General features: G+C 55.6%; 1 protein-coding gene and 1 non-coding gene across 3 annotated transcripts in view; one reads left to right on the top strand and one right to left on the bottom strand.

Annotated features, from left to right (window-relative positions):
* The window catches only part of ADAMTS7 (ADAM metallopeptidase with thrombospondin type 1 motif 7), a 51,897-nt gene extending 30,988 nt beyond the window's left edge, over nucleotides 1–20,909 (bottom strand). For both annotated transcript variants that reach the window (XM_075506479.1, XM_075506480.1), the window contains exons 1-13: nucleotides 20,769–20,909; nucleotides 19,623–19,975; nucleotides 15,434–15,605; nucleotides 13,184–13,380; nucleotides 11,869–11,952; nucleotides 11,099–11,223; nucleotides 9,916–10,065; nucleotides 9,045–9,188; nucleotides 4,891–5,035; nucleotides 4,634–4,726; nucleotides 3,926–4,071; nucleotides 1,341–1,510; nucleotides 971–1,104 (exon numbers count right to left, since the gene is read on the bottom strand). In XM_075506479.1, the coding sequence (XP_075362594.1) occupies nucleotides 971–1,104; nucleotides 1,341–1,510; nucleotides 3,926–4,071; nucleotides 4,634–4,726; nucleotides 4,891–5,035; nucleotides 9,045–9,188; nucleotides 9,916–10,065; nucleotides 11,099–11,223; nucleotides 11,869–11,952; nucleotides 13,184–13,380; nucleotides 15,434–15,605; nucleotides 19,623–19,975; nucleotides 20,769–20,856 (2,001 nt within the window). In that variant the 5' untranslated portion in view covers nucleotides 20,857–20,909. The remainder of the gene's footprint in view (nucleotides 1–970; nucleotides 1,105–1,340; nucleotides 1,511–3,925; nucleotides 4,072–4,633; nucleotides 4,727–4,890; nucleotides 5,036–9,044; nucleotides 9,189–9,915; nucleotides 10,066–11,098; nucleotides 11,224–11,868; nucleotides 11,953–13,183; nucleotides 13,381–15,433; nucleotides 15,606–19,622; nucleotides 19,976–20,768) is intronic.
* Nucleotides 20,910–21,981: 1,072 nt separating this feature from the next.
* Nucleotides 21,982–22,054, top strand: TRNAK-CUU (transfer RNA lysine (anticodon CUU)). Its single transcript has one exon. It is a non-coding gene; the product is annotated as a tRNA-Lys (tRNA).
* The last annotated feature ends 151 nt before the right edge of the window (nucleotides 22,055–22,205 follow it).

The following is a 22,205-nucleotide window of genomic DNA, read 5'->3' as shown; positions in this document are numbered from 1 at the left end:
TTTTTGCCGTCCAAAAAGCCTTTTTCCCAAAAAGCCCATTTTTTCCCAAAAGCCTTTCAGGGCGTCTTTATCTAACACCACGGCAGAGCCGACCGTGTCCTGCCTGCTTGTGCGTGTCCCTGGTGACACAGGACTCAGCTTTGCAGCAGCACGGCTTTGGTACGTCCCGTGGTGGGAATCTGCCCCACAGACCACGGCACCACGGCAGCTCAGATCGCCACCCATTCCCTAATTTAACAGAAATCCAACGTCCTGCACGTGTGCTTATTCTAGCCTAAACCTCGGGACCACTTCCCTAGGGAACGGGAAGGTGTGAATGAAGGGACCGTCTCGCTGCCACCGAAGGCAGCTGGAGGAACCAGGGCACAGCTCGGCAAAGCCTCCCCAGCCACGCCGGCATCTCCCAGACGATTCACGGTGCCGACCGTGCCCCCTCCACCGGATTCCTGTGCCTCCCGCGCTGGGAGATGCCCTCCCCGGCCAGCAGCCAGAGCAACGCTGCCGCACATCACAGCTTACGTGTAGCCTCCAAGAAATTAAAATAACCCAAAAGGAAGAACAAATCCCAGGGCTGGGAGAAGCTGCCAAGCCAGGGGAGGCATCTCCATCACTGCAGGTCAGACCCACGGCTGCCAGCACCAGGCTCAGGGCCGGACTGGGCGTCCTCTCTACGCGCCCTTTCATATCCCCGACCTTATTTTCAAGTGAAACCGTTCTTCCTTTATTTCCTTGGGTTTGTGCTCTATTTCCTTGAGGCCACCACAGAGGCTGAAATATATCCATACCAATATATCCAGTAAGGAAAGCTTTCTGAGTGGTGAATGACAAAACGAGTAAGCTCAGCCCGTCGGTGCGTGCGAGAGAGGGGACGGTGTTCACCTAAGGGACGGGTCACGGTGTCTGCCCGCATTTCCCCGAGCACGGGGGGTCCTTGGGCTCCCTCCCCAGAGGGCCCTGGCACAGGACCCACCTTGCAGATGCCGTTGATGCACATGTCGCGGCTGGCATTCATCTCGTAGCACGGCGTCCCGTCGATGACGGCGTCCCGCAGCTTTTCTGCAAAGTATTCGTCCTCCGGCCGGCAGTGCAGCTCGCAGGGGTTAACTGGGGAACCCAACAGGCAGAAACTAAACCCGAGCGGCTGGGGGCCACTTAACCATCTCCGAAAACATAAACTAACCCTGCAAGCCCAGCCATAATTTAAAAGACGGCATAAACACGCTGCAAGGCAAATCTAACAAACACGAACAGCAAAATCAGGACGTTAGCAAGACTGCGTTTCAGGATTTTCATGGGGGCTGCAGGCAGAAACCCAGCAGCGGGCTTTGCCCTCGACTCACTGTTGTTGGGCACCGGTGTCCACCTGTAGAGTTTCCCCTTGTAGAGCATGGGGTTGAACTGGCTGCACTGGACCTGGCGGAAGGAGGGCTTGTCGGGGGGACACGGCCTGACGTTGCAAATCCGGAACCGCTTCCGCTCCCCCAGGCAGTACCTGCCCCCGTACTTTGGCCTGTCCGTGGGAGGGAAGAGGGAAAATCAGAGAATCGCAGAAGGGTTTGGGTCAGAAGGGACCTTAAAGACCATCTAGTCCAACCCCCTGCCAGGGACACCTTCCACTAGAGCAGGTTGCTCACAGCCCCATCCAACCTGGCCTTGAACACTTCCAGGGACGGGGCATCCGCACCTTCTCTGGGCAACCTGTTCCAGCGCCTCCCCACCCTCACTGTAAAAAATCTCTTCCCTACAGCTAATCGAAATCTACCTTCTTTCAGTTTAAAACCATTACACCTGTCCTATCAAATAAAGACCTACCACACACAAGGGGAAACTCCCTTTTTATTCACAGCTAAGGTTTTGGACCTGCTGCTAAGGTTTGATCTCAGGAGGTTGGGTCAAGCCTGAATCCACCTGGAGTCAGCGAGGAGCTCTCCCAGTTATAACTCACACGTATCACTGCTGCAATGCTCGTGTAAGGAAGCTGGCTATGACCCCAACATCCACACCAGAAAGATCCCCACTCCACAGAGCAAGCTTTTGAAACACGTGGAAACCATGGCCCATGTCCTTCCCTGAGTCCCTCCTGGACCAGCTCCCCGCTGCTGTGCTCCCCGGGCTGTGCCGCGCTACCACGCAGGCTGAGACCGCGGACCAAAGGCAGCTTTTGCTGAGTGACGGCTCTCAAGCTGGATGAGCTACACCTTGGGTCTCGTCCCTCTTAGTCTCTCCTTAATATTGCCAATATGGCCAGTTTATAGGCCTAGTGTATGATGTTATAAGAACAGTTATTCAAGCCAGGTGTCACTGGCAGTGTTCATGTCTGAAGCCCCTCTGCCTTCTGCAGCTGGGCACCCTTCCCCGGGGGTAGAACACCTCCTTCATCATCCCGGCTACCACGGCTGACGAGATGCCAGCACTCCCATGAGCGGGGTCAGCCAGGCGCCCGTTCCGGGGCTGCTCCGGAGGAGCTGCTCTCCGTCCCGCCTGGGATGCGCTTCCAACCCTGCTCCTCTACCGCCCAAGGAAACGGCAAAGCTGCCGCTGGGCTTTTTAAAGTAAGAAGGACTTTAAAAGCAACAATAGGCTTCTCTCAGATGCCAACAGACTCTCAAAATACTGCTGCCGTCTCCTGATGCTTGCCTTCTCCTTTGGTCACAGCACTCTCCGTGGCCCACGTCCCCATGACCTCATGAAAATTACTTTTCCCCCGATCAGTTAAGTCTGGGCACACTTTGCTGAAGAGAATAAAGTTAATTATTATTTTAGGGTTCTGTTTACATACCCTGCCCTGAGGAAATGCCTGCGGGAGGAGGACTGCCCAGCGCTCACATTTGTTCACTCCGTCCAAAAGGCAAAGCTGAAGATTTACCTACAGTGGCCAAAGCAAACAACTGCCCGGGGAAATTCTCCTGCTTTTCCAGTGCGTGCTCTCCTGCCTGCCCGCAGCTGTGTTTAAAACACTCCATAAACTACAATTGCACTTCTGCCACAAAACTCATGTCAAACACAAACCCAGCTCTTGACCTGGGACCGAGATTACACAGCGCTTCTTTAAACAGCTCAGCAACATGTGCTAAAAATGACGCGCCCAGGGAAGAAGCTGGGCAGAAAGCACATCTCAGCTCATTCGAGAGCCTGCTCCCGTAGCTTTCAGAAAAAAGCAACTGCTGGAACATTGCTCACAAAGCCCTTTTCTCTCCCTGTCCCTGTCCCAGGGCACTCTGACACCTGGGCAAGCCGTGGGCTCTGGCTGAATCCAACGCAACAGCAATTTGGTGACCAAGGGGACATCTGGGAGGCAGATGGGCCAGGCCAGAAATCACGGGATGGACAAGGCTGCTCCTCCATCTGCCCGGACGCTTCCAGGCAAGAGCCAGCGCTGGCTGCGGCACCGGCAGCCTCCGGCCAGGCGCAGATCAGAAATTGCTCATGGAAAGCAATGGGGTGATAAACAGCAGCAAGATTTTTCAAAACGAAATCAGGCTCTGAATCAGGCTCTGAATCAGCCTTTCTGAATCAGGCTCAAAGAACACCTATTTTTCTTTTCTGTCATACAGGACACTGGATATGTTTTACAGCTACAAGCATAGAGTCTTTGCTCTTTGTTTGAGCCCTATTCAACTGCTCTCTGCCTGCACGGAGTGGGAGCGACTTATCCGTGGAAGGAAACAGAGCAAGCTCTGCCTCTCCAGAGGCTGTCGCTGCCCAGCCGGCTGGGTAACCCCGTGAAATGAATCCCGAGTGTTTCAAAAGCACATTGTTCAGACAGGTAACTGCACAACGGCACAGTTGTGCCGTGCAATGCAGACAGGGGCAGGACCGCACCGGCCAGATGGCGGTCCCCGACTTTATGGGGCGATAAGGAAGCGTTGGGTTCCTCTCCTAAACGGGGTCCGGGCGAGCTCCGGGGGAGCAAGCGCTCACTTACGTGGGGCTGCTGCACTGCCTCTCCGCGCTCTGCACGCCCGCGCCGCAGCTGCGCGAGCAGGCAGCCCATGAGCTCCAGGAGCCCCAGCCGCCGTCGATCGCGTCGGGACGGTAACCCACGGGCACGCACTCGCCGTTGAAGCACCACTGCAAAGGGACAGGCCAGAAGAAGAGATAACAAGGTTTAAGGATGCAATAATTGGCGTTGAGTCAGACAGCCCGGCCGCGGAGAGCACTGAAGCCCAGCACCCGTATTGCCCCATGAAAATCCATGCTTTGCTCGCACGGAGGTGCCTGGGGGTCAGCTGAGCTCTGCCAGACCCTGGTGCACCTCTAAGCGATGGGAAACTCAGAGGCGTTGGGCTGTTTGAGGATTTGTCCGAGGCAACATACCCAAACCTCCGCTGAGAGCCCTCAGCAAGGGGATCCGTAGCCTGATCTCAGCCCAGAGGGCAGAGTCAGTGAGGCACAGCCACGGACAAAGGCACGGCGGGAGGTTTCGCAGGGAGTGGCGGCTGAGCCCGCGTCATCCCCAGTGCTCTGGGGCCAGGGCTTCAGGAGGTGACACTAAACCTAGTGAGGAGAGATGTCTACCCTATTGCAGTGAGGGCAGCGAGCCGAGCTGTCCCCGTGTGCCGTAGCCTGCGAACCCCCCCCGTGTGCAGGACAAGGAGTCTCTGCAGCCGCGGAGGGGACTCTTCCCCATTACCTTGTTCTCCCCGCACGCCGTACCATCAACGGCAGCGTCCAGCTTGGAGTGGCACGTGTTCCCCACCGTGCACCACAGCGTGTTGCAGACGCTCTGCAGAAAACATGGTTGCGCAGGTCACGGTTACTGCACCGGCCAACCCATCGGCAGAAATTTAACTTGCAGGGAGAGGATCGCCCCGTGCAAAGCCTCCCACCCCCAGGGAGCCCCTCGGAGCCGCACGGGCCCGTGTTATGCTGGGGGGGACCCTGGCTTACGTCCATGTCGTCGCAGAAGGTGGAGTAGGCGCCGTACTGCAGCCGGCACTGGTGGCCCACATCGTAGAGGACGCCCGGGGGCACCAAGGGGTAGTCCAGCACCACCCGGGCAGGGGGGTCATCCAGGCACAGCCCCCAGCCCCGGCTGAAAGAGAGAGGTCAGAGCGGCATCAGCACCGGCCCGGCACACCCGTACAACGCTGCGGCAGCTGCTAACCGAGGAACCGAACATCTCATTAATGTCCCACCACGATGAGAAGCAATTAGCATTTCTAGCTGATATGACCCTGGCTCTCCAGTCGACCCTGGAGCCGCTCCAGCACGCCGACAGGCACGTGCGGGTACCTGCTTTTCGGGGTGGGTGCCCGTTCCCAGAGCGATCGCCCCACAGCCCCCGGGCACGGTGGGTTATGGGGAAGGCGAAGGGGCAAAGGCAGCAGCGGCTTCTCCGTGCAGCTGCCAGGCCGGTGCCTTGCACGCTCCCCCTTTTCCCCTGAGATGCCCCTGTCCCCCTGACAGAAAGCCAAAAATGTCATTTTCCCTGGTAATAATCCCCCGGATTTTTGCTTTGTAAGCAGGTCATCAGCTCAGTCCTCAGTCAGGACCCGCTTTTGCCACTCAAGGTGAAGGGTTTCATCGAACAAACATTTCACTGCTGAGAAACAGATGCTGTCCCCGCGTTTATACATCGTGCTGACCCCAGAAACGTCCCTGCGGACACGGCAACCCGTGTGTCAATGCCCCGCTAATAGAAATAAAGTAGGTTGTCAGCAGCAAAGCGGACTCACTCTCCTATTTGCCACTACAAACAGTGCTCAAACTGTGCTGGACAGGATGTCTTTAGAATAGAGATATTAAAACCGAGCCATCGAGGCGGCCGGTGGCAGGCAGCCAGGCTGCGGGAGCCGCGAGGGACGTTCCTGGCCGCCTCTCTCTGCTCTGAGTGCTTTTGCTACGATACTTCACAAACACACAAGAAATTGTCACTAGTTTAGCTTTCAGTGTTGATTTAAACAAACTTGTTTCCAGCAAGGCAAAGTCTCCAGCGAGGGTTTCTCAGCAGATTAGATTACTTCGGCTTGTTGTGATTAGGAACAGGTCTAAATTAACTTGAAACAAGATTCCTTTTTAACCCAAACCAGCAACACAGAAACAAGGGCCAGCAGCACGGGAGAGCTCCTGCTCTGGGGTGCCGGCAGTGCCACGGGGCGATGCCCGGCAGAACCAGCACCCCATCCTCCCTTTCCCACCCCACCCCACTGAGGTCCACACTGGACACCTGCAAACAGCTTGAGCTGGAGACAGCCCCTTAAAATACCATGTGTACACGTTTTTATAAGCAGCTTCCCTATTGCAAAAATCAGTAAACAGGTTGCTTTCAGCAGCCCAGGGGCTCGAAAGTCTCTGTTCCCAAGTCCACAACAGCAGGAGCATCCTGCCTCTCCCAGCCTGGCGGGGAGGGAAGGATCGCTGCGGGCGATGCAGGGCTGAGCCGCGACGAATTAAGCGTGGATTAGGCAGCTGGACACAGTATCATAGTGCAGCCTGTCTCAGGCATACAGACAGGTCAGTGCATTGCACCTCCACGGGTATTTTCTTTACTTGCTGGTGGAAAACACTTTAAAAGAGTATTTTCTTTAAAAATGGAAAGAATATCTTTACTGGGGAGAGTCCAGGCTGAAGCACTGGGCTCCTGCATGAGCTACGTGCATGACACTGGTGCTCCTCTGGACCAGTTCACCAACTGCCTATTCAGGGACCAGCACACGGGGCCCCACACGTCACCCCAAACCCCCCAACCCTCCTCACCCTCTGATCTGCTCGAGGCACTTTCTGTCTTGCCCCAGCTTACGGGAGAGTTCTCCGTCCCAGAGCTGGGGGTGAATTAGACCTGCTGTCAGCTTTCCAGAGCTATGTTCAAAATCTGTTTCTTCAGTAAATGTTTTACAATCATCCTACTGGTCTCTTCAGCTGGCCAAAACACACTACCGAGCCAGCAAGAATTGGCATGAGTTTCCCTCTGGCTTTGCAGGCATTCGCAATAACCCACACTCTGCGGTAAAAATGCACAGGGGTCTGCGCTGCGTCTGCCTATTCCGGCCCGTTCATTAAGGAGCTGGATGATGGAGTAGATGGTATGATGATTAAATCTCCATATGTGAGGAGGCTGGGAGGATCTGCAGATACATTTGAGAGCAGGATTAAAATTCCAAAAGCTCTCGGAGAACTGGAGGAAAGGTCCAAAAAGCCAGGATGGAATTCAATAAAAACAAAGGCAAGGATTGGAGCTTGGGAAGAATCAGCTGCACAAACAGAGGATCTGGCAGAACCGGCAGAGGAGCGATGCAGCAGGCAGGGCTGCAAAGGCAGGGGAAGACCAGCCGTCCCCAGGCTCCGGGAAGGTGGGGATCGGCTGGAAGGAGCCCATGGGAGGATGACGGAAGACCTTCAGCACTGTGCAAAGAGGCTGAAAAACTGCGTGTCTGATCTAGAGAAAAGACCGGAGGGAGACGAGACAACCTGCAGCTGTGCCAAGGCTGCTGCTGAGATGGAGGGAGGCTGCTCGTGGCGCAGGCAGGGCACCCACGAGATACCAGACCCCGTTTTACAAGGGTATTCCACCAGCCGGGCCGGGAAAGAGCTCACGTCACGGTGAGGGGTGGAGAGCGAAGAGCCTTACAGCACCTTCTGACTCCTCCGAGGGTTAGAGGGGAGTCAGGGAACGCCGAAAAGGGCTGGTCCGGGTCCGGAGCGGGGAGCGGCGGAGCGGTCCCTCTGCTGCAGGAGCATCACCGCCCGCCCTGCACCGGCCTCGCTCGTTCGCCTGAGCAAGGGATGCTCATTCCCCTGGGGGACACCACCACCCCAGCAGGGAGGTGACCTCCTCCCTCGCCTCTGGGTGTCCGAGTAGATCCCAAACCTCAGCCTCGCCAAAGGGATTGCCTAGCCCCGGCTGCACCCAGGGCCTGACCCGCAGCACCGGGGCCGTGCCGCTGCCGATGATGGGAATCGTTTTCAGATGCTTCAACGTTCGGCAGCGTTTGTAAAATAATAATCTTTTGTAAAATAATAAGCATCATCTGAGAGTGCTTTTTTTTCCCCAAACATGAGGTCTGTTCCAGCAACCCGAGGTCAGCAGAGTCTCATTTTCTGGCTCACTCCTTCCCGTTCTCCTGCCAACATCGTATTATAATGCGCTCATGTCTGTGCTGGCAATGGGCCTCTCCCTCGCCGGGGGGATGTCACAGCAGGTGAAAGACGCCTGCCGGGCTCTGCTCCGCTCGTAAGGAAGAGCTGCCCCTTCTGGGGGGAGCACAGAGACCAAAACCCAACTGGAGAAGCGTCCGGCTGCTCTGTTTCTTCCCCATCACAGCTCGTAGCAGCCCAAGGTCACTGCAAGCAGGAAATTCTGAATCCAAAAGTGAAGGTTAAAAGCAGAGGGCCAAGAACGCTGCGGATACAAGAAAGCTCCATTCCACCGAAAGCCATAAATCAACGATAATTCACGCTGCGTGGGGGCCGAGCCCACACGTTCCAGGGTGGGATTTAGAAATGGGAGCTCAGCCCCAGGCAGCCTCCCCGCACCTCCCTGCCAGTCCCTCGCCCGGCTCTCCCTGTCGCTGGTTCTTGCCGATGCTCTCGCTGTTTTCTAACCTTCCTGTAGCAAGGAAGGAAAACATTTCTCCAGTGCAAGCCGCTGGCTGACAAATGTAAATCTCTGGGCCCCGTTCCTAGGAACTTAATAACAACAGGCTGAAAAATCAGCCGTGGGGTGCTAAAAATAAACAAATGCACGAAAGAATTTGGCTCGGTCTCATTTCCTCACGTGATGCCTCCTGCCTACAAGCAAACATCATCTGCCCCTTGCACGGCACCGAAGAAAACTGCACAAAGCCTTGAAGAAAACCACTTCGACTTTATTTGTTCAAGCCACAACCCCTGTGCCACCGCCCCAACGCTCCTGCTGCTTTTGTGTTCAAACCCGCATCCTTCCCAGCAACGACCAAGGCAACCGAGTGAGATAAAAGCCTCCCCACGTGTCCTGGGGCTGACTTCTGAGCGCAATCGGCTGGGTCAGTCCCCGGCTGCAGACCCAAGCCCCGAGCCGCCCCCAGCACCCCGCGAGCGAGGAAGAAGAGGAAGGCAGGACTTACTCGAGGAATCGTGTGATGTACTCCCGGCTGCAGCGGGACCAGGTGAGTGGGGACGTGTCATACAGGAGCTGTGGAGACATGATGAAAGGTCTTTTCCCAACTGGCTCACAGTCATTGCTGCTTCCATCATGCTGAATCCCAAAACTGTGTAAGAGCACAGTCCCACAAAGGAGAGGTGAGCCGCACGCCGCTACAACCGCGCAGCCTCTCTGCTTTCCAGCACAAAGACACGCGACGCCGGACATCGCAAACCGTCCCAGCTCTGCGGGGACTCGGTCATTAACAGGCACCGGGGGATCTGGCTGCGTGGGGCATTTTAGTGATACCAGGGACACTGCCCTGAACTTCGTCCCATGCTTTTATTTCAGCTTTCTTACTGAAAACTCAGCCGAGAAAAAAGTAATGGGAATATTGAACAAGATCAGGTTAACTAAACTTACTGGGTACGTGTTTTTACCGTACAAAGATAGCTATTATGAGCTATAATGTTCAAGTGATCTTGTCAAAATGTAATTGAAATTAGGGCAAGCAAAATCCTGTTGCTGATTCTATACGCAGGCCCTATTTTAAAACTTCTTAATGGGCAACCCTCTTCTCCAAAACCTTCAGCATCAGCAACGCAGGATAATATACAAATGCAATTTGCCCAGGTTGCCTCGGATTACGTGATTTTCATTGAACCTGGGGCAACCAAAAACTTAACTCTGAAATGAATCTCCCAGGGTAAATTCCCCCGGAAGCAGAGGAAGGTTTGCACCAGTGAGGAAACGCTCGGCAATCTTCTCCCAACTTCCACCCGCGCCTTCTCAAGCCCTGACTGAGCAGCGCAGAGGACAGAGGTCAGAGGAGAGGAGGAGGAAGGCGGTGGTACCTGTGTCCGAGCTCATGGGCCACGGTGAAGGCCAGGGGCAGTCCCGTGTCCTCGTTGATGTTGCAGCTCCTGTGGGGCTGGCACATCCCCGCCACGTGGGACAGACCCAGGGTCTCGCAGGGTCTGTTCATGGCCGCGCAGATGTCCTTCCTTGGGCGATGGAGACAACGAACACACAGACACAGAGCAAAGAGGGGGTTTGAAAGCGGCAGGACCCAACGCGAGGCACGGGAAGGAGCACGGGACGCGTCCCAGCCCACGAAGGAAGACACGCGGACACCAGCCAAACAGAAGCGAGAACCGAGACATCCAACGTCTTCCCACAACGGAAAGATTTACGACCTCTCCTTTCCCCTTTACTCTCCCGGTATCCCCGGCTTACTATTAAGTCTGATTAATGGGAACTGCTAGCCAGCCTGGCTACGTTTATTCCATTGTATAAATAAAGCTGATGCTGGGAATAATTAAGCAATTACTACGTTGCTTGGGGGAGCACATCCCAGGGGTGCTGTGGTCCAGGGCAGAGGAGCTCCAGCCACCCAGGAAGAACAACTCCATTGAAGTACAGGGCCTTAAGTGCCTTATTTCTGCTACAAAGCAAACCTCCTAAAGAAGATAAAACTGTTGTGGGTTGTGAATCATCACACAAACCACCACGATACTGTCAACAGCCAAGCTGCCGCAGCCTGAAACCATCAAACTGCAGTTTGACTGCAAGGTATATAAACTGGGCCAGAGGCATGAATTCCTGCGAGCTTCATGGGAGGTCAGGGGCCTTCTCAGAGGCTCCTTGGCCAATCCCAGCATTAGCCTCCAAGGGAAAAAGGAGAGCTAATCCCTGGGTACATCTCCTGGGAAGGATCCAGTCCTTCTGGGGCTTGGCAACAGGACCATGGTGAACAGCTGGTTTGGAAACCTCCACTGCTAGTCAACTGGGAGCTGTTTCCAGGTTTAAACCCGAGATTTGAGACCAGTTCCAGCCATTAGGACCAGGTTCTCTTCAGATTTCATGTTACATATCTTATGTGCAGGTGGCCAGGTGGGGCTCGGGCACGGAGAATGAGATTTCAACAGCTCCCACCGAGATGTTCCTCTGGCTGCCTGGCTGCCCCGCTGCCGGCAGACGTGTTTCTAGCTGCCAGCGTAGCATCTACAGCATAAAATTAGCACACGGGCACAATACCTTGTGAGCAGGACCGCGACGTCGTGGTGCAGGGGATGGGAATCTCCTTTAATGTTGATGCTCTTCTGCCATTTGCAAAAGCTTTTCAAGGTGTTGTCTGCGTGGTGGGAGATTTTCAGATCCTCCTGCCAACATAATTAGAAGTCTGCTGTCACGTTGCTGCCTGGATCTGTTTGGTTTTTAGGATGCAGTGGGGAGGGGTCTGATCTCAGGCACATCAGAGTGGAATCGGGAGTGACTGCCATCCAGATGGAATCGCTCCATATTTATAGGTTGTAGGCTGGGTGGGAATACAGTCCTTTTCTGCTTTCTTTCCATCGTGATTCAACCGAAACATTAAATCATCTGGTAATGGGGGTTAAGAAACACTGCAGGAAAATAGCCCATCCTGGCTGATGGCAAGGGACGCAGCTGGGGAGCCCATCTGAGCGGCGTCAGGCTCCCTCAGAGCCACCGCTGCAGCTGGGAGCACAACCAACCAGCGATTCGCAGCCCTCTGCTACCGGCAGCGATGCTGAGTTATCATACATTATTATAAGAATCGGACTCTGCAGCTCCTCTGCCCGTGCCGTCCCCTTGACTTTACCAGGGCTGCAGCCCACGCAGAAGACAAGGAAGCAAAGCACGGGCATCTGCATTTATCTTACACAAATTCATCCAGGCCACGAAAACAGCGCAAGAGAGAGCTTTCGGGCTTTCAAGGCCAGCTCCCGGTGTATCCCAGCCCGGCTGCCAGGACGGGAGGGTGAGTCACCGTGTTTTCTTTTTACCTCTTCGTCCTCCAGCAGGATGAGTCGCACTATCGCAATGTTGATGGGGTTCCCAATGCTGGCGTGGTGGAACAGACCCGCCACCTGCAACACGCAAAAGCCAAAGAAATAAAGCCCAAAAAAGATCTTGCCCCGTGACACTGCTGCTGGTAAGTACATCTGCAGGGGAACATGAGCTCGAGGGGAAGCTACTGAAGGTTGTTGACAACATCTCAGGGAATTCCCCAAAATAAAAGACAAGACCAGATGCGGACCTGCACTAAAGTGTTCGGAGTGCGATGATATGCATTTAAAACTGATACAATCTGTGTAGCACATTGAAACTCAAACAGAAATGCCCAGGGGAACACCTCTGCTTTCACTCCTCATAGATGTGTTTAACATCTCAAAGGAAGCCTGTGCTCTCTGGGTGCCTTCAGCAACCCCCAGAAACCCAGGGATGGTACCATGAGGTCCTCTGCCCAATCCCACCCTCTTTTCTGGCCATCAACCAAAGCCCTCTTCTGAAATGCAAATAGGTGCTACCACGGCAGCAGAAGAGCAAACAGACTAAACCAACCCACGCTGACTTACCTGCTTGTTTTATGGTGCTAGCAACCCCCCCCAGGTTCCCAGTGGAGACCACCACAATCTGGTGCTCCTTCCCTTCACTGTCCTCGGTGGCACCTTCCCAGGAAAGCCGTTCACGTCTCTCCTGCTAACCAGGCTAGTGCCGGCAACTCGAGGGAGTCTGAGCCAAAGCTCCCAGGTCCCTGCGGGTCTCTCCTCCTGTGAGGAGGTCTCCTTATCACGCAGAGGGTGGTGGGTGGCCCTCGTGCAGGCTTCGGGGTGGTTTCAGCTTCAGCCGGGTCTCCGTGCCCCAGCTGCCTGCACGGCTGCCCGGGGAGAGCCGCGGTGGCGGCGCTGCGCCCGCGGGCAGCACCCACCACCTCCCTTCTCTGGAGCTGGGGTGCAGGAGGAGCAGCCCTGCCCTTGGGCTATCTCCCTGGGAGGCCACGTTATCCATCCCCACAGCGGGACGGAGAAGGGAGCAGCCCTCGAGCCCACGGGGAAGGTGAAACCACTGCAGGCTGGGCTGCTCCCGTCTGCACCGAGATTTTGCTCTCGGGCTTGCTGACACCGACCCGTCCTCCCAGGGCGGACGGAGCACCGAGCAATGCAGAAAAGCCGACGCGCGGGTGGGAACAGCCTGTCTGGTGAGCGGTTTGCTGAGGTCCCACCAGGGATGAGTCCTGGCAAGCCCAGTGGTCTTTATGTCTCATAGCCGCGTCCCCAGGGACCTGGCAGCTCTGCCATCGAGAGGACCGGGACTCACCATGTTCATCACGGTCAGCACGTACTTCTCTATGTTCTCGCTCCCGTGGTATTCTATCATCTTGGTGTCCGCCACCACCAGCGTTTCCACCCACTTCTCCTTGCTGATGGAGCGCTGCTTTATTCTTCTCTTCCTGTGCTGCTTCTGTTCCCATCTTTCCCTCCGCTTCTCAGACCTCTCCAGGCTTTCCTGAGATTCTGAGGGATCAAAGGGGGAAAAAAGACTTTTTTTTTTTTTTTTGTAAAATGTCTGCCACATTGGCATAATATAATCAAGGCCTTTTTTTTTTAATGCAAAGAAATAACCTTTTGGTGTTGAGAAGGAGGCCCACACTTAGGCCCATAACCTATGTATATTTTGCTGTGCTGTATGCTCCAAAAAATCACTGGGGGGTGAAGACTCTGAGCTCAGTTTGTTGCACAGCAGCATTAGCATGACAGAAAAAAAAAAAAAAATAAAGCATTTGAAGTCATTTCTTTGACTAGAACAGGGTTTGCAATATTCCACAAGGAACATGGAGTCTTCCAGAGCCGAGCGCTTAGGGTTTGTATCGACATATGAATTTACAGGCAACCCTGCAGAGACGCTTGAGCACGTACCACTGAGAAACAACCCCGGTGGCTCAACAATTCTGATTATCATCACAAATCTGTATTTTGCAGGGAGAGGCAGTTCCCCAACATGATAAACTCTGCGTCCCCAAAGCTGGACTGAGGTCTTGAGCCAAATCCTGAAGATCCTCAGTGTCCTGGGGAAGACCGAGACATTGCAGGACCGCACAGATTTCCTCGGCCACATGGAGACTGAACTCTGCTCCTTCCCGGGGAGAAACAACGGGAACATTCATGGGGCTGAAAAGAGACAGGAGGCGGAGGAGAGCTCGGACGCTCCTCACGCACACCAGCAACTGGGAATTCTCATGCAGAGACTTTTCCTGTGACGCTGCTCCAAGACCAAGGTCAGGGTCAGCCCCAAGCTGGGTAAAGGCTTTACAAACCCCATCCCACACAGTGGGAATTGCTTTTATGACCAGTTTCTAAGGGCTCAGCCTTACTTTGTTAACAATGGACTTTTACATTTTATGGACTATACTGTACTTTAGCTGTGAAAGAGTGTTTTATCCCCCAGCCTGAAAAATCCCAAGTATCTGGATAATTTGATGAATCGCTAATACCACTGTGACAGTTTAATCGCAACAGCTTCCTTGGAGCTTGTTTCCATCGTGTCCTTTGCTGCTAAGCTTCCAGCCGGGACGTGAGGGTACTGCAGAGAGGATGGGCGCAGAGGGCTCCCAGGACCCCAGGGAGGGTTCGCATGGCATTTGCCCTTTGAGACCCCTCTTAACCACTTGCCCAGCTGCACACACAGGCTGCACGATGCATTGACAGAAGCTAAACACCACCTCGCAGCCTAACACCATCTGGCTGCGTGGTGTTTTGCAAAGAAAACCAGCGATACATCAGTACAAAGTGAAAGGCTTGCAGTAATTAAAATCCTTTTGGACAGACTTTCGGTTTCCTTTCCGGGGCGTACACGTCACACCCGCTTTGCTAGCCCAGCTTGCAGTAGAGATCCACGTGCGTTACACACGGGCCACATTACACCCAGTGAAATTCATTTACAATGAATAGACTTCAAAGTCTAGAAGGAGCCATTATGATTATTACCATAGATTAAATAATTAATTTAGATTAACGGAAGAATGCCTAAAGATAACGATATTATAGGGGAAAAAAAAACAGTTTCCAAAAGCAGAGCGCTCTAGGAAATATGCAAAACAAGATGCACTGCCTGGAAGATGCAGCTTCACTGATGCAGACAAGGAGTAAAGCGCCCGTGAGCTGCTGGGGATGCGCTGAATTCCTCATTACCTGAAATCTGGGGTTTGGAAGTTTTTCCAACCCATCTGCTCTAGACAGAGGAGAAGGAACTGGCATGCACTCTCTGCCCCGCAGCAGAGAGACTCCCAGGACAGCCACTGGGTTTCACTGCGAAAGTCCAATGCCACGACAGGTCAGAAACCGATGTTTGCAAGGAAATGAAAACAAATACTCAGTCTCCACATCACGCGATGGGAGCTGAATGCTGGGGTTTAAGACTAACGAGTCTGCAGAGGCAACGCAGGGGGCTAAGGATCGGCATTGCTCCCTTTACCTTCCTACCGTGTGCTTCAGACTTACAGAACTAAAGACACCAATCCCGGGATGAGCTACTGGCTCATCACAAAATGCAAGAGAAAGGGGACCATACCTTGCACGCCACAGGTTTCCCGTGGAGCTGGCGGCCTCCTGCCTTGCTCTGCCCCGTGCTCAGGCGCCTGGCGCTTGTATATCCTGTGGGGCTGCGCCGCTCCATCCTCCCGAAAGCTGGCGGACACTGGTTCGATGAAATAGTCCTCGTTCATGAGCCGAAACACACCTTTCTGGCAGGGAGAGACAAAGTTGTCACCGTGAAGCCATCTGCATCTAGCACAGACCCACACTGAAGAACCCAGGAATGGGAGAGGGTTTGCAAAATTTTCCAGGAAGAAACAGGTCTTCTCTAAACGAACTGTTTTTATGGATATTTTGAGCTCTAGACTCCCAGACAAAAGCGAACAAGCCAGCATGGAGTGATCATTAAGAAAGCAAAAAGCTAAAGAGATGCCATCACAAAGTGCAGATGGGTGGCGAGCCCAATGGGCGTCTGGTAGTGAGGAGCCCCGGGACTGCAGGGATGCTGAGACAGAGAAATGCCTTCTCCAGAGAACACCAGGGACAGGCGCACATACGGTCTCAGACTGTGCTCCCTCCTCTGCTCACGCCAGCTCTCTCTGACCTTCCTGGAGACGCTCTGGGGAGTCCAGGCAGACAGCCCAAAGGACGGCTTTGACCATAACGCAGCACCAGTGTTTTGAGTAAGCGTTGCACGAACGGAGGTGTTTTCACAAGGATATCCTCGTCAGATGCAGCCAGTTGCTTCTGGCCTTTTGCACTGCCTAAGCACCGCCATTGTGAACCATCGGGTTACAGGCTTCCCGCAGTCAAAGACCAGAAAACCTCCAGGGAAGAGGAAGAGGAACCTGCAGGAGCACTTGATCATGGCAGGAACTCCAATCAAAGAAAGTCAGTCCCAGGACAAGGAGCATGGCCCCTCCATGCAACAACGGGAGGATGTGTTATTGGCATCTCTCCTTTAGCAGGAAATGACACCCTAAAACTTTCTTTGCTTAATTACGACCCCCCTGACCTGGCCCAGCTGCAACACGTCCTTATGGACTCGGCCAGGACTCCCCAGCCTCCACGCTGCATCTCAAGAACAAACAGCTGCATTCGCTGCATGGGAAGCGCTTGGCCTGGGCAGCTTCATCCCAAGCAATGGGAGCTCCTGCAGCGTCATTCGGCCAGTCGGGGTGCTGCCGCGAGGAGTGTTTGGTAAACGTATGTTGTGCCATAAGACAACTCCATCTGCTCTTGGTTGCTTCAGAGCAGCCTTAGGATGACTGGAGCAGGCTGAGGTGTCCTACGCTTACTCGGGAGCCCGTTCGTACTCAGCTTTGCTTACCGTGCTTTTGCTCTGACAAGTTTATTACTTTCACACCTCAGGACAGGGCAGGGACAAGGAGAGAAGATCAAAACATGCCTCTACAACTGTTTCCAAGATACAACAGGACTGAGCCTACTAGTGATGCTTTCTCACCGCTTATGCGGTGCCGGGGAAGAGAAAACGGCTTCTCCCTAATTAACTCCTTGCAAATGTAAAATAACAAGGAGGAAACACCATGGGGACGGGGAAGGAAGGGAAGGAGGCCATGATTCCTTCTCTGTTTCCTGATGCAGGTTATTCTGAGCCAGGAAGGGAGCAGAGATTGCTGCCCCGGCTGAAATCTGCCCAGGGTGCCCTGCACAGGGGCCACCTTTTGTCACCGGTCGGTTCTGTGGTAGCACTGAGTGGCATTTGCTGCCCCTGGGAAGGTCCGGTCCTCTCTGTTTAAAACACACCTGGTTAACCTTTCTGCACCTTGCGTATCCCAGTTCACCCCAGCAAGCAGCACCAGCATCCCTAACCCCTGTCTCCTCACCACGGTCTGCCACAAGAGTGAGAAAATAGCCTTGGAGAAGATGAAATTGCACTGGGCAAAGCCACCCAAGAGAGAGCAGAACCCAGCTCTTACGACTCTATTTTATTTTAAAATCACTGACAGGAGGAGTTTGAAGTCTTATAGTAGTGTCGTAAGAAAGGCGAAGCCTGGGCATGGGAACAGGGATGCCAGAGGCTGGCCAAGGGCGTCAGAGAAGGCGCAATTACTGTGTGCTACGCCAGCGACAAACGCTGGAGCAGGGGCTGCAACGACGACAGCAACGGGGAACTCGGCCCTTCGAGGCGCTGATGCGATTTGGTTCAACACGTGAGGCTGCCACAAGCAGGAATTTTGGGACAGCCCATCTGTGCTTTACAACGGGGAACGGCACCCCGGTGCCGTTTTAAGACTGAGTAGAGAAGGTTTAAAGCAACTTCAGGCTGAGTTTTGCTCACCACTCGCAGTTTGTGGGCTGCAGACCCTCTCGCAACGTTGTGCTAATGCCTTTTGTGAGCTAATAATTTTTTCTGCTTCTTAAAAAATAATACTAATCCGTAGCATTTGCATGATACTGTTCATTTTCAACACACTTTACAGACCTTAATGACGGGGTTCGCCAAACACCATTACGAAATGGCTGTTTTCAGGTGACACATTGTGTGGATGACCAATTATTTAACAAGTAACTTCTTTTCTTTGCTCTCCCATCTGTGGTTAATTCACAAAGAGAAGTTTCATTCTCTTACCCAGAATGTATTTCAAATGACCTGGGTGAACGTCCTTCAGCCCATTCACTATTAGCAGCTTGGTTTTGCCTGTCTCACACTGCAAGACCGGATTTCCAAGTCTGATGGCAGATTTCAGCTCGCTGGCAGGATGAGGCCACGCAGACATTCCCAGAACCATCATATATTACCAGGGGTGTCCATGTGCAAACAGACATTCACGGGAGCGTTCCCAACACTTTCTACTTCTGTGTACGCTGCAGCCATCGGTGTTTCTCTCATACAAACATTCACAGAAAAACGAATCCAAAGGTTGTGGGTTCCTCCCAGGTGCATCGGTCTATTTTTTACTCAAATGATGGGCCTGGCTATTTTCTGCAGCCTTCATCCCCCTGGAGACATGGGTGCTGCACGAAGTGCAGGGTGCTGAAAACCCTTAGCTGCTGTTAAATTTAGTAGGAAAAGAGCAACCAACACATTGCAGGATGCGCCCAGCTCCTGTCCTGCTACTCCTCCCCTGCCATCAGCCACGGCAGGGAAGGTCTGAGCTCTCTTCTGGCAGCTTCAGGTGACGGAGAGGCAGCAGCGATGCTCCCCGCCGCACGCCTGTGCGCTGCGCTCCTCTCCCTGAAATCCCGCACCACGCTCTTGCTCCAGACAAAGCGCAGTGATTTGGGTGGCCTCTGCAGACCTTCCATTTAAAAGCCACCCCGGTCTACCGGGCTAACTCAGCGTACAGACACACGCTGCCTTTATTTAAACACAGGAAGCTTAAAATGCACACACAGCCCCCAGCCGAACGAAGCCACCTGCGGCTGCCAGCAGACCGATGATCCGATGGAGCTATCGTCCCTCCAAACCCAGAGGGGCCGGGCGCTGGTGGCGATCCCTCCCTCCACAGCGGTGCCTCCCTCTGCCCCGTGCCATGCAGGGGACGCGGGGAGGTTTCCCGGGGTCGGTCCTTGCGAAGGAGAACCCCCAGCACCTCTGTCATCCCACGGCCCCTGCTCGGGAACGGGGGTCTGCGCATCACGGGAGCTATCAAGTTATATGGTAACACTTCTGCAAACCCCCGAGAGGTTTTAAACCCTGGGGGGACCTGGTGCCTGCGCTAGCTGGATGCCAGCTAATGCAGAGACGCACATTTATGCTGAAGTCCTGAATTTGCCTTGCTGAGTGCCGACACAAGAGTCTTATTTGTGAAAGTCACTTCGCCTTTCAGCAAAACTTACACTCTTACAGGTCACTATCGCCTTCGAAAATAGTTGCAGTGGAATAAGGCAGCGGAGGTGTTCACGAAACATAAAGAAGTTTCACTATACACGAGCTGATTTATCATAAATACCTCCAGGTTTCAAACACTTAGTTTTCATATGCGTTTCTCATAATCCTACGTTTCTGTACTAGAAGACAGAGGCGACATGAGAATTGCTCTCTTTGGGAATTTGGACACAAACAAGTAAACAGAGTCCCAGAGAGTTCCCAAACCACTGGAATCCATGGGAAATTTAGTCAGCTCATCCATGGCCGCATCAAACCTATGTGATGAGATCCTGACTGCCGCTGTCGGGAGTTCTGCTATCGCTTTCAGCAGAAAAAAGGATTTCACACAGCTTCTGCTATTTCCTTATTGACTAAAAATCTCCGTACTTACCAGGCCATCACACGTGCTGAGCGCGGCCAGACCTCCCGTCGGCGCCCAGCTCCGAACCTCCCCGATCATATGGCAGGAGTTGTACGCATGAGACTGGATCTTGGCGTTAGCGATCCCCCCGTATCGCCTCTCGCTGACGAACCCGGGCGCCAGGAGGTTGTTGTTAAGGCTCAGGTTGAATTTCAGGGGTTGTCCTTTGTAATGCAGTTCATAGAAGGCGAGAAACTTGCTCCTGGAGGAAGGAGACCTTCGGTGAAGTGCTCGGTGGGACAAATCATAGGACAGGAATGATCCGCTCTCGTCAACCTTGATGGGATGAACGATGTCGCTGCTGAAGTACGGCAGAGCAGGCTCTGGGAAGAAAGGCGTTCAGTGGTTAGCTTTAGGGTTGATCACCTTTCCTCTCCTACCCCTTCAGCTGGATGCTGAACTCCCAAGGCAGCCCAGTGGGGCCAGGTGCCCAAATACCAGTTGGATCTGGCAACTGGTGTCCAGTGCCACTGCTGAAAGCACGGCAGGGAGCAGGGAACGGCTGGAACCCCACGGCCGTGGGGTGCATGGGGCCCCAAGCTGCCCCTCCTGCCCTCGGATTTTCCCTGGGAGAGGGTTAAGGTGAGGGTTAGGGTGAGGGTGGGGAGGGATGGAGGTGGGTACGGGGGGAGCCGTGCAGCTCCGAGGCTCTGCTCCGGCCGGGCCGGTAACCCGAACAAAAAAATCCCCCAAAACCCCAAATCCCAGTTTTGAAACGGTGTTCGGAAGCCGTCCCTGGGGGCAAAGCACCCCCCGGGCACGGAGCGCCCCGGAGCTTCCCCAGCCGGGTGCGCACCGCTGCGGCCGCGGGGAGCCGGGGGTGAACCGGGGGAGCCGGGGAGAGCCGAGGGGAACCGGGGGGAGCCGGGGGGAGCCGGCCCTGCCCTGCCCGGCCCGCCGGAGCCGCGGGGCGAGCCCAGCGCGGGGGCTGCAGCGGCGGGGAGCACCGGGCTGCCCGGCTCCGGCGGCTGCCACGCTCCCCCGTGGAGCGCCCCGCGCAGTCCCCGCGCGATTCTGCGCCCCGCCGACATCCCCGCGCCCCGCCGACATGCCGGCGCGCAGCCCCGCGGACATCCCCGCGCTGCCCGCCCCCCCCCCCCGTTCCCTTCCGCGGACCTGTCGGCGCGGTCCCTCCGCCCGCCTGCGCGCCCGCGGCCAGCGCCAGCGCGGCGGCGAGGAGCGGGAGGCCGGCGGGGGCCGGCATGGGTGCGGGCGGCGGGCGGCTCGGCGCGGCCGGCGGCGGGGCACGCCGGCGGGGGATGCCGGCGGCGCGGCCGCGGCGGGCGGGGCTCCGCGCCTGCGGAGGGCGCGGGCAGGGCCGGGGCGGGCAGCGCGCGCCTCCCGGCCCCGCTGAGGCCCGAGGGCGCCCCCACGCGGCCGCCGTGAGCCTCTGCTCCGGTGCTCTCCGCCCCGCCGCCGTCGGGGCTGCGCGAATTTCCGTGGACACCGAAGGACGGTGCTTGCCCGGGGCTGCGGCTTTCCCACCCCGTTTTCTCTTCGTCCCGGGATAAGGTGGGGGGGAGCGGGGAACGGGGGGGATTTGACGCCTTTCCAGCGCCGCCTCGGCGGGGCACGCAGGCTGCGGGACGCGGTAGCCCCGTCCTCCCGAGCCGCATCGCGGTGTGGCCGTGGGAGCGCGGCCTCGGCAGCGTGTCCCCTCCGCTGCCCGCCGGCGCCTCAGCCCCGCGTGTCTGCGGGACCCGGGGGGGGAAAGGGATCGCAAAACCGCAAAGGGAGCGTGCGGCCCCCGGGCAGCCCGCTCCGCAGGGCGGCGGTGAGCGAGGGCTGGCAGAGCCGGGCTCGGGGGTCCAGGCGGGCTCAGCTGGAGGTCCCACGCTCTCTGCACGGCCACGCTCCGAAATCCGCGTTGCAGAGCAAAATTCGGCCGTAACACGCCCCGAAATGCCTTTTCCGTAAGGACAGCACGACCAAATGAGGTGGGCCCCCACCCTCCGGGTGCTCCCCGAGCCCTCGCGTCCCACCCCGGGCAGAGGGAGCGGAATAAAACAGGATAAATGTAGAAACCAGGAGAGACGTATTTGCTCATCCCGGCGCGCAGCACGGCGGGCTGGGGGCTGCTTACGGTCCGCACTACACTGACAGGCCCGCAGCTTTCCCCCAGACGGTGGCGGCTGCACTGCTGCCGGCCTCGGGGGGATATGTTATTAATTAAGGGGCAATGATAAATATGCAAATGAGCTGGGGGCAGCGCGCTCGCGCCCCGTGCCCGCCCGCGCTCGCGACCCCTGGCGGCTGTGGCAGGGAACCGGCGGGGCGCGCGCGGGGGGGGCACTACCGAGTACTGCGGAGGGAAAGCTGCACGCGGAGCGCCCGGCTAGCTCAGTCGGTAGAGCATGGGACTCTTAATCCCAGGGTCGTGGGTTCGAGCCCCACGTTGGGCGCATAGATTTTTTTTCTATTTATTTTCTTTTTTTTTTTTCCTCCCGCTCGCGCTCCCCACGGCCCCTGCAGCCAGCAACGGGCACCCGAGCTGACACTTCATTCCCCCCGGAATGGGGGGGCCTGCATGCGGGGTGCTCCGCTGCAGACTAC

This window comes from Mycteria americana, chromosome 6 (genome assembly GCF_035582795.1).
Source record: "Mycteria americana isolate JAX WOST 10 ecotype Jacksonville Zoo and Gardens chromosome 6, USCA_MyAme_1.0, whole genome shotgun sequence".
NCBI lineage: Eukaryota > Metazoa > Chordata > Aves > Ciconiiformes > Ciconiidae > Mycteria > Mycteria americana.
Note: the sequence above shows the minus strand (reverse complement) of the source record. Positions and strands in the feature narration are given on the sequence as shown.